General features: G+C 43.2%; 1 protein-coding gene across 1 annotated transcript in view; it reads right to left on the reverse strand.

The window, feature by feature from the left end:
- Window positions 1-848: 848 nt before the first annotated feature.
- The window catches only part of DCAF12 (DDB1 and CUL4 associated factor 12), a 29,033-nt gene continuing 17,660 nt past the window's right edge, over window positions 849-12,221 (reverse strand). The window contains exons 6-9 of the mRNA XM_072360165.1: window positions 11,327-11,392; window positions 10,569-10,731; window positions 4,355-4,539; window positions 849-3,653 (exon numbers count right to left, since the gene is read on the reverse strand). Coding sequence (XP_072216266.1) covers window positions 3,495-3,653; window positions 4,355-4,539; window positions 10,569-10,731; window positions 11,327-11,392 — 573 coding nt within the window. The 3' untranslated portion in view covers window positions 849-3,494. The remainder of the gene's footprint in view (window positions 3,654-4,354; window positions 4,540-10,568; window positions 10,732-11,326; window positions 11,393-12,221) is intronic.

Consider the following 12,221-nt stretch of genomic DNA (forward strand, 5'->3'; position numbering starts at 1 on the left):
GGAAGGAACATGATGAAAACGTTTCTGATTAAGCCCTTTCACAAGTACCTCCTGAGCAGTGAGTAAGCATCACCTCCGTGTCGTTAAACTCAAGTGTTCTGAGAGCAATATCAAACACTTAACTTGGGCTTTCTTCTTGTACCCTTCCTCACCCATTCTCACCACAATGAAGTGCAGAAGCAAGGGAAAGCACACACAGGAGATCCCTTCAGACAATATGAGGCTGTATTTCTGCTTTCCTGGTATGCAACATGGACAAATCTCCGCTGTACGTGCTTCAGAGCCGTAAGATAAGCTCTGCAGGCATTGCATCACTCAGGAACTTATTTTGAGTGGAGGCCACATCACGGGTTGCAGCTGTGGGGTGACCAGAAGTGCACAGTGGGCAATTTTCACTTGACTTCAAGACATAAAGGGTGTACATGGCTTGTGCAGCAGGAGCTACCAGAAGGTCAGCTCTGCCTGCATCACACTGCTTTCCTAGGAAGGAGCTGTACCCGAGGTGAGCAACCAAGTTATAGCTGCAATTGCAACAAAGTGATTAAGAACCTCTCAGACACCTTGTAAAAGTGGGTTTATAGAAAATAAGGGTATCAGACCACCACAAATAGATCTCAGAGCTCTCAGCTAGCTGCTGAAAGATGTAAAATGCTGCTGCATTGCCGATGCAGCAACTGATGGCCAATCTGTTTGTGGTTTCTTGCAATCAAACAAAACAGGCAGCCACCACAAACAGTCTAGATGGGCCTGCTTTATTTCACATTTGTACCAGATAAGGGACATCTGCTCATCACAAGGTCAGTCCCTCTCAGCTGAGGGGCAAAAAGTAAGACACCAAACCACAACTTAGTATAGATGGAACACAACTTTAATTTCGTAACTCTGCAGCTGCAAGCTATATACAAAGCAAGTGCTCAAGTGAAGAAAGAGGTTGAAATTCTACAGAAGAGTAACTGATACACAATTATCTTAATCCTTAAGATACAAAAACGCTGCCAAAGACCTCAAACAGAGGCAGCAAAAATATCCCCATAATGAAATTCAGGAGTCTCCCTCATCAAGGGAGTCACAAGAATCACTCACAATACAAATGCAATCTTTGTGGACAGACTAAATCTGGTCAGGTCTCCGGGCACTCTTGCAAAGTATTTTAAAATGAATTTATGTGGAAAATGAACAAATGAGACTATGAACAAACACCTATTTACTATTCTTTGGTAATTTACTCACCTTGGACTAACACCAGTAGCACTGATGAAGGGACAAAACAACGGACTCAATACTTTACAACAGTCCCAGAAAATACCTGGGGAGAACAGTAGCAACTTCTCCTTGGCTGAGCTGGCTGTACAACAGGGAAGGCTGGAGAAATGACCAGGAACAAGGTGTCTGTGAAGAGAGTGGGCATCACCCGCAATGCTACGCTCCAGCTAACATTGCATTGTAGATTCAGGTTCCATGGGAATGTCTGTTACCTAACACCTGATTGTTGTTGAGGGCTTGTTTCCCATCCCAGTACTGCAATCTGGGCATCACTGAACATAAAAGTCACTAGTTTGATTGCATGTGATTATAATAATGAAAAATGTAGTCTACTTAAGAGAGGTGAGAGGTAAAACGAACAGCTCCCCACGATTTATAGCAGCACAAGATCCCACATTCCTGAAAAGTTGAAGAGCAGGAAGAAAGGGCTGAACGTCTGCTACAATTAGTTACCTTCTCTCCTTGGTGCCTAAATGCCAGATAAACCAGCCTGTTCCCCCTCAGAAGCAGACCGTTATATTGTGTAATTCCATCAGCAATAGATGTAAGTCAGGGTCTCACTGCTTGGCATTATTGATGGAGGTACTGTGTACAAAGACGAGAGGGACTCTGAGGACACAATCAGACTGTGGTAAGTAGTTCTGATAAACTTGGTAGGAACTCTTGCAGAAACTAGCATCACTCTACTGCAGCAGCTGTAATCTCCAGCAGAGACAGGAGAAAAGAGCACGTCCCAGTCTTGCCTTTTCTCCTCAGCTTCAACTGCTCATTTGGCACCAAAGCAGCGAGGCCAAGGCATGCACTCTTCTCCACCATTCATCCCAGCAGATGGTAAGAAGGCAAGAGTTCCTGGTGCCTGATGGAAGACCAGGGATAGCACTCTGGAGCCCTGCATTTTAGCCTAGTATTAGATAAGATCACCATACTTAAGTGCATACACTTCACAGCTGGACCCAAAAGGCACTAGATCTGTTCCCCCCCCACCCACAGTCCCAAGTAAAATTCAAGGGAGTTCAAATAGAGAAGGCAGTAGGGGAGTCTGGGGAAAGACTGAACATCTCCTATTGCAAGCTAGATGACAGAGGATACTAATGCAACATGAGCTAACAGCAAGTTATCTTGCTACGTGGTAAGCTTTAGCCTGCATTACACAAGTCTGAGACACACTCTTTTAACCTTAGAGGGAAAAATAGTTTCTTTATTCCATTGGCTTATCAGAGCAGATGGCTAACAACCCTAACAACCAGAACAGATTAAAAACGTTAAAAATTCCATAAGCTGGGACAAAAAACCTGGACTTCAGGCTGTCTGAAAATAACCCACGAGCTACCACGGTTGGGTAGCCTTGGCTCGCTTGGAAAATAAAAGTAGTTTAGTTCACTTTTTCTTGTCATTAAAGCTTGTATCCCTAGCCCCCATTTCCTTTCATCACCTCTGCAGGCCCCTCAATGTAATGTTATTCTGCAACAGCCACATTGCAGAACAGCCTATTCAAACTCCAGCTGTGCAAGCTGATACCTGGATCAAGTACAGGAACAGAAGATCATGTTTTTGCTCCTGGCACCGCTGAAAACTACAATTAAAATGTAAATGCACTTTTGAGAACTCCTGTGCTTCTGCAGTGATGGGTAATACCCCTGGGGAGTCTATCCCTGGGCTCCAAAGAGTACAGCATAAAATTACTGTATTCCTTTACATATAAACAGTATCATTAGACTTGTACTTTTAAAAAATAAGATCAACCGAGGCCAGGGCCAGGCTCTGCAGATAAAGTAGTAGCTTATCTCTTATAAATATTTTTAATATTTTTTTAATTACAAGTAGTCCTCACTCCAGGTAATGTAACTGACACAAAGTACCTGCACACACACAGCCCCCATGCTTTCACAGAAAGCACAGGAGCAACCACTCTATTAGAAAGGAATCCTACCTCACAGCAAAGTAGGGGAGGGGGCACGTGGCCAAGATAGCCTAAATATGGGAAGTCATTTGGAGTAAATAAAATAAACTGGGATATCAAATACCTACCATATAAAGGATCAGGGAGGTCAAAGCAAAGAACTGGTTCAAAGAGATGTATAAAACTGTTGGAGGCCAACAGAAAACTCTGACCAAAAATAACTTGCATTTAAAACAAAATTGAATGGCATCACACAGTTTCATTCACTATTAAAACAAAGGAAAAGAAAGTAGAAAACTGTGTAAGGATCAGCATTTGGGAAGAGTTATCATTAGCTCCAGAGACCAGCGTAATTCCCGTGAAGTCCTGAAGGAAGAGGGCCGCCTGCCACAAAGAGCTTTGTTCCAGATGAGTCGTAGCAGTGGGTGTAAACAGCATTTGGGAAGAAGTTAATTTCGGAAAAATAATTCCTCCAGGTTTCATCGTGATTCTGTTAAAAGAAAGTTGAGATTGTTATTGTTGCCAAACAAACAGAAAGCCTTGTTTCACAGCAGCAGAATGTAGTTTCCAGAGTCTAAAAGGGATCTTTTCTGTTAATAATTTCGAAGCTTCAAACAACTCATCTTTAACTGGAAGATACCAGAGACTCCCTGAAGCTTTTTTTAGGGGTTTGCACAAAACACTGGAGGCAGACAGGGTGGAGGGTAGGGAAGATATCAAGTTGCATTAGTTTCTGAAGTTGCACAATGACAGAAAAGATAATGGCTTTGTCCAGCTTCTCTTCATTATCTGCTTTATAGTGAAATACAGGAAACTGAACTCAAATGCCTGCCATAGCATTACTTCAGGGAGGCACAATTTTTAAAACTGTGCACAGTTTAATTAAATCTCTTCATCTGAAAACCATGTTAAAACATCACATTGTGCAGAAAGGCAACATTTGAGGTATTAACTACTACAAGTCTATGCTTTTGACTGTAATGAAAGACATAAAATCTAGTTCATTTATGAGTCAGTGCATGAGCAGAATGGTCTGCCTTACATTCAAGCAAACAGCTACTCAACACCCTTCATGAAGAGTCCTCAAAAACAATTTTGCAGCATTTCTTTGTTTACAGCTACATGACCATGCATTTCATACAGTTACCATAAAAACAACTCACTTGAGCTCTGTGGCTACATGCTACTCACCAGCCAACCTTTCCCTGTAGTCAGCTTCAGAATTTCACTTCCTCCTAACTTCTGCTTCTGTCCATAGCAGGCACGTGGGGGCCTTTCATCCAGGAACCTCTGGGCCCTGATGTCATAGAACAGTAAGGAACCATGCCCTGTTCCCACTGTGATGATGTGCTCATAGAAGCTCACTGATCGAATACCTGTCAGAGGAGTGACATGCAGTTTAGTGAGAAGGCATATTTTGGTTCTGCAGTGTCACTGCTTGATATCTAATATTTTCTTTAGCAAAAACTATCTGCTAGTTTTCTCCACATCATACCAGTTTACCCAGTGCTGTGGAGCAGTGCAGATAAATCCCATTTGTACTACCGAAGCAGCAGCTTCACTTATGCATACTACTCCCCTTCTCCTCCAAAGCCATCTGCTCCACTGCCAGTGCATAGTACGATGCGACACTTTCAGCAGGCCAGAACTCTGCCAGATAAGCGGACATTGTAAGACACTTAAGATCAAGAGAAGCTTTGTTCTGACTGCAGTGAGCCTCTAAGTAAATGCAGCATAGGAGATTGGCTCAGGTTGGAAAAGACCTCAGAGATCATCTAGTCCAACCACAACGCAACCACGCTACCCTAACTCTAACAACCCTCTGCTAAATCATGTCCCTGAGCACCACATCCAAATGGTTTTTAAACACACCCAGGGATGGTGACTCAACCACCTCCCTGGGTAGTCCATTCCAGTGCTTAACAATCCTTTCTGTAAAAGAAGTGTTTCCTGATATCCAACCTAAACCTCCCGCGGTGCAACTTGAGGCCATTTCCCCTCATCCTGTCACCTGTAACCAGTGAGAAGAGATCAACCCCACTCTTGCTGTAAGCACCTCTCAGGTATTGGAAGAGGTACTGGAATAAGGTCTCCCCTCAGCCTCCTTTTCCCCAGACTAAAAAGCCCCAGTTCCTTCAATCTCTCCTTGTAGGCCATATTTTCCAAGCCCTTCACCATCCCTGTTGCCCCTCTTTGGACCTGCTCAAGAACCTCTATGTCCCTTCTATACCAAGGTGCCCAAAACTGGACACAGTACTCGAGGTGAGGCCTCACCAATGCCGAGTACAGGGGCAGGATGACTTCCTTAGTCCTGCTCACCACACCATTCCTGATACAAGCCAGGATGTCATTTGCTCTCTTGGCCACCTGGGCACACTGCTGGCTCATATTCAGACTGTCCATCAGCACACCAAGGTCCTTTTCCATCATTCAGCTTTCCAGCCATATCTCCCCAAGCCTGTAAGGTCCCCTGGGGTTGCTGTGACCAAAATGCAGGACCCAACACTCGGCCCTATTGTGATTCATACAGTTAACCTTGGCCCATCAATGCAGTTTATCCATGTCCCTCTGTAGTGCCTTTCTCCCACTTTGGTGTCATCTGCAAACTTACTGAAGGTGCACTCAATCCCCTCATCAGGATCATCAATGAAGATGTTAAATACAAGTAGCCCCAGTACTGAGCCTTGACGGACACCAGTTGTGACCAGCTGCCAACTGGATTTAACTCCACTGACCACAGCTCTTTGGGCCTGGCCATCCAGCCAGTGTTTCATCCAGTGGCATCCCCAGGGCTTGGTACTGGGGCCTAGTACATGGCACGAACAAGTACATGGCAACACACAGCAAGAATACTTTACTGGTGTTTCCCACAAGCTCAGCCCTACCTAGCTACTTGTGAAGCTGTGCTAAATGGCCATATAAGAGAATTACCCTCAGCTGCCACCAAATGCATTTTGCTGATTAACAAGAGTAACTCTATACATGCATAACTACAATACTTGCTAATTGTTTTTATAAGACACATCAAGATCTAAAATAATTTTGAAGTCTAAGAATATTTATTGAAGATTCTCAAATACGTGCATGTTCTTTACAGCTGGCATCTCTAGCATTTCACCCAGCAGTGAAAGAAGAGTAAGTATCCTACAACCCAAACACCAACACATTTCCCAGAAACAGTCTCAGGGATGAGTCTTTGTACTCCTCTATATGAGCTTGCAAGATATCCTGTCATCTGCTCCCTACTTATTGTGTAAAGGTTTGCTCTGTGTAAGCACCCTACCCCGAACTACCCATTTACACAAGAGAAATTCTACCACTTCCATGCTTTCCATTCCTGTACAACAAGATGCTGGGCTGGGTTATACAAGCTTTGGTTTCCTCGGCCTGTTTAAAGCATCACTAAATTCCAGTACTTGAACAGGAGGTTAAAAGATCCACTTTCAAACTGCTGTCACTGTACCAAGTCAAACTGGAAGTCACAGAACTTGTATAATGCTAGAGTACACACCAAAAATACAGACACAGACAGGGAGTTTCCACCTTTAGGGTCCTAAGCAGAAACACACCCTCATCCTTCTACTTCCACAACCTGATGTTATATCCACAGCCACAAGCATCTGCAACACATGCTTAGGACAGGCAAAGCCGCATTAGCACACTTAAAAGTTTAACTGAAGTCTACAGGATAATAGGTGGGAAACCACTGTGAAGTTTTCACACTACATTAGATTTACCAGATGTATACAAGAATGTCCAATTTAATTCACAGCTATAAATGCATATGCATAGGTCAGAGACATCTTTCTCCCCCTTGTTACAAGGTCCTGACCCTGGCAGACAAGTACATTCAGAAGGCTTTGAACACCCTGCAATCAGCAAAAGCAGTCACTTGAGTAAGAAGATAAAGGCACAAGAGGAGATATCCTCTATTTCTGCCACAAGTGCTTTTGAAAAGCAACCCACTTGCTTCACAGAAACAGGTGAAGTAGTGTAAATGCAGACAGCATACTTTTCATGGCTATTTATTAGCAAAAAAAAAAGATCCACAGGTTTGTATAGTATATTCCTCTTTAACCAAATGAAACAGAGATGAACCCATCATGAAGAAGATGCTTAGAACGGCCCTTCTCATCAGCTCCTAAGGTGGTGAAGTACCAGCTCAGATGAGTAATACTGAACTAAAAGCACAACCTGTGCCTAAAATTGTCCAAGACAAGCTTTCTAACATTCACAGCACTGTACTGCTATCTGTGGGCTTGAATACTTGGGTCAGAACTTTGAGTCTCAGTCCTAAGAGACAAGGAGGCCCAACATACATATCTGCAGTACTACACAAAAAGCAGAAACAGAATCTGAGCTTCATAAGCTCTGCCCACTATGTTAACATTGCTGCTGTCAGGATACAAGTCAAGGGCACAAGAAAATACACTATATGCCAGCCAAGCAGAAAGCAGCTGCTCTTGCTGATCAAGGACTAGAGTTCAGGGCCCTGCATCTTCCTGTACAGCTGTTATGAAAAGCAACACTTGCAAGAAACAGTGAAAAGCTTTAACTGCTTTCTGTAGAAAGCAGGTGATGCTATACTGGATAAAAAAAAACAGCCCCAATTCCAGACTTACTCTGTTACCATCTTTCTCTGATCTGGTTTTATATACAGTGCTAAAGATAGGAAATTAGTGTGAGATTCACATATTTGTATTATTTATACCACATCATCCATATCCACCTGTTTTGTCTATATTGGAGAGATATGGGTTTTTAAGGGCACACAGCGGAATTGGTTGCAAGGTCACAGCAAGAAGGCTGTGGTCAACAGCTCTGTGTCCAGGTGGAGGCTGGTGATGAGTGCTGACCCCCGGGAGTCCCCCCTCGGGACTGGAACTCTTTAACATTTCTGTCATTGACTGAGGTAAAGGGACTGTGTGTACCCTCAGCAAGTCTGCAGATCACATCAGGCTCCATGGCACAGCTGATACTTAACTCCATTAACCACTACCCGCTGGGCACAGCCCTCTAGCCAGTTCCTTACCCAAAGAAGGGTATACCTGTCTAGGCCACGGGCAGACAGTTTCCCCAGGAGAATACTGTGAGAGACCGTGCCAAAGGCTTTGCTGAAGCCTAGATAGACTACATCAACTGCTTTTCCCTTATCCACCTGTCTGGTCACCCAGTCATAGAAGGAGACGAGGTTGGTCAAGCACGACCTGCCTTTCATGAATCCATGCTGTCTGGGCCTGATCCCCTGGATGCCACGCACGTGCCGTGTGATCTCACCCAACACGATTTGCTCCATAACTTTCCCTGGTACCAAGTCAGGCTGACAGGCCTGTAGTTCCTGGATACTCCTTTCGGCCCTTCCTGTAGATGGGAGTCACACTGGCAAGCCTCCAATCCTCTGGGATATCTCCAGAAAACCAGAAGCGTTGGTAGATGGCAGAGAGCAGCTCAGCAATTACCCCTGTCAGCTCCCTCAGCACCCAAGGGTGGAGCCCATCCAGTCTCATGGACTTGTGACAGTCCTAGTGGAGGAGGAGCTCTTTAACTGTCTCCACCTGAATCACTGGGGTGTATTCTGCACAGCATCCCAGTCTTCCAGATCAGGGCATAAAGTACCCTGAGGATAACTGGTCTATCCATTAAAGGCAGATGTAAAGAAAGTGTTGAGAACCTCAGCCTTCTCCTTATCCTCAGTGGTCATATTCCCCACTGCATCAAGTAAAGGGAGCACGTTTTCCTTGGTTCTCCTCTTACCAAGATTTACCTGGGAACAAGCTGTAGTAAAAGTAAGAAGACTGCACTCACACCACAGACTTCAAATATGATAGCAAAGATCAAACATGCTTTCTTCTCTATTCACAGACTAAAATGCAAGACTAGACAGTATTAACAGCAATGAGACAATTGCATTTGCTTTCAAATGAAGTAAAACAGACTAAGAGACTAAAAAAAAGGAAGCAAAAAGTTTTCATAGAAGTTCTGTACTTTTTAGATAGCATATGGCTTAGCTCAGGTCCATCCCAGGCCATCCTGTAGCTGCCCCCGCCATCATGGCCATGGCTCTAACCTGTCAAATAGCCAGGTGTAGCCCTGAGTTTGTGCATCCATTGCTAAGCAACCAAGCACTAGTGCACAACTGGCACTGTTTGGGCGGAAGCTGGGACATGGAGAGCGTGCACAGCAGTGCTAACTCTGGTTATTGCAAATAACTTTATGCTTTTTGATACTGGCTAAACACAGTCCTACAAACAGCAAAAAATAAGCATGTCTCTTCACCAGAATTTATTAAGACATACCTTAAAAGATAGAAACATCCCTCACTCTATGATCACACCTTATTCATGTTGTCCCAAAAGTGGTTTTGTTGCCTGGTGTGCAGTAAGTGAATCATCACAAGCAGGGGAGACATTGCTTACTTATTTGAGAATCATGCAAGCACACACACACAAAACTACCAGAACAATATTAATACACAAAAGTTATATAATATTCCAGTTCATTCCTCTCACAATTACTGGTTAGTACCTTTCATACAATTATATGGATTCATGGACCTTGGCTATTCTCGTCAAGTTGACAACATCCCCAAAGCATCCTGATTAATTTTCCCCTCAAGGCCTACTGGCTCTGGAAAGTCCCTGGTTAGGGAAACTACATATTTATTCTTTTGATACCTACCACAATGGTAGCTCAGTTTGGTTAGAATTAGCCTTCAACAACAACATTGCTTTTTGGCAGGGAACATTTATGAGCAGCTATTTTCAAGGATGAAATACAGGAAGAGTAAAACATCATCAAAAATCTGATGAACACCTTGAGAACTCACTAAGAATTGCATCCGCTTCCACTGAACTAGACAGATGCACTAGTTCCACAAAAGCAAGATCGAATGTGGGAATACAAGAAAAGCTGTTCAGAGCAGCAGCTGTGGAGCAAGATAAACAGCATGAGAACCAAGGACACCTCTGGAAGGAGAAGAAGGGTCTCACAGCTCTGATTGGATATGTGCCTGCATGGGCAGTTGAAAAGTGTTTTGTAGAATGCTTTGTTGACATGTAAAGGTGGTTGGGAAAGTTATAAGGGCGGATGGGAAAGTGAGAAAACAACAACTTGTGAAGGTATGTAAAGGATGTGAGAACTTGTAATAAACGATTTGGATCGTTCACATCTGAGTCCGTGCCTCAAACGCTGCAATCAAATACCCCACTAGTTGCACATTTTTGTTGCTCTTGTTATGTTTTAATTAGACGATATTTTAAAATAAGTTTTGCTACTTCCAAACATTAACTGTATTATATCTTAAACACAGCTCAAAACAATTCATCTTCACTCAGTATGGTCCCCGGACTCGCATGGTTTAGCTGATCATAAGAGATGACTTTATTTCAGAGCTTGGTTTACTCACCACTGCCTCGTTCTTTGGAACAGACAGATTTAACGTTGTGAGAAGGCTGCCTTGGATCCAGGAAGGAGACATGTGCCTGTGATCCCACTGCATACACTGACCACTCCTGACCATAAGCCAAGCACACATTCTCCCTGCAGTATGGCAATTTCGTGGACAGTAACTGGAAGCAAAGAAGAAAAAAGTCAACCCATTACAACAAAAGAGAAAGAAATTAACAGTACAAATCCGTAAATTATGTTCAAGGAGACAGCAGCACAAAAACTGCGGTTAAAAAAGTGCAACATGAAAGAGACATGACGTGTTACCTGAAGCAACCTGAGATGCTAAAGGCTCAGCTTCAGAATTTTGCAAAGAACGAAGGATATTTTAGAGAATTGTTTTGCATTTTTCTCTGCTGCTGTTACTGCTGCAGCAGATAAACACACATACCTGCTCCCTGCTGAAAAGACTTACCTTATATACAAACATCGGTAGGTCTTATTTTAATCTATAGTCACACCAGCATGTTTAACTTCCTTTACAAACACTGGTAAACAAGTACTCGCTCTGCAACAGCACACTCAGTTCATGCAGGTTAAGAGCACTGCATTCACCTCCTGAAGCTTTATTTATTTTCGAGAGGGGTACATTCTATTTTACATAAGGCTTTTAACTATTTTACACACACTGCTTTCCTCATAAAGCAGGTGAAAAACAGCAAATAACAGTAACTGCTAGACAATTTTCAAAACGTAAAACCAAAACAGAAAAGGTACCTTTGACAGTGTGTGCTCTGCTTTCCAAAGATGAAAGTACCCATCTAGTGACACAGCTCCCAGCTCCTATTAAACAAACAAGCAGAGTTAATTTCTGCGTTACAAAAGCCTTTAAAAACATCACACACTTCTGGGCATGATACATATTCACCTGTAACCCTGTATGTGCTTTTATCAAGGTAAATGTTCACTTTATACTGAACTCAATGGAACAGAAACTACAAAGGTGCCAAAAACAACTTTGGATTTGAAGAGTAAAAGATGGTTCACAGAAACAAAGGGTAAAGATAGTTTACAGAAGAAAATATGCAGAGTCTTCTAAAAGAATGGGGATGGCAACAAGCTGGAATTAGGACAATATGGGGGGGTGGAGGACAGAAAGATAAGTGTTTTGACAACACCTTGAGGACATTTAGTGAGTAAGTGATAAGATGTCCACAAGGTACCTTAGAACTGGTCTGGGGATACCTCTCCCACAGGGTCAGAAGTTTACAGCAAGGAGGACCATGAGCCTTCATCCTATGACCACCAGGAGAAGACCCCAACTGCTCACAACGCATGCACAAGGGGGAGGGACCATATGCTAAGGGGCTCTCAGAAATACAGTTAATATGTATACAAATTCTGGGAAAACCATTGATTATGTATTAGTTCTGTCTACATCTGTACCAAACATCTGTCCTACAGGGTGCAAGTTAGGAGGAGCAATCTCCCTTGAACCTGGCATATATGCACTACTGAAATAAACATACCTGCTCTATATCTCTTGGGCTATCAAACTTGATTTCCGCACATCAGATTAGATCTTGTTGGACAAACAGGCAAATGATTAGATAGTATAAGCTGGAGTTGGCACCCAGCAGCTCACACACTCTTTCTGACCCTGGCAGTAGTC

The sequence above is a fragment of the Excalfactoria chinensis genome, chromosome Z (genome assembly GCF_039878825.1).
Source record: "Excalfactoria chinensis isolate bCotChi1 chromosome Z, bCotChi1.hap2, whole genome shotgun sequence".
NCBI classification, from domain to species: Eukaryota; Metazoa; Chordata; class Aves; order Galliformes; family Phasianidae; genus Excalfactoria; species Excalfactoria chinensis.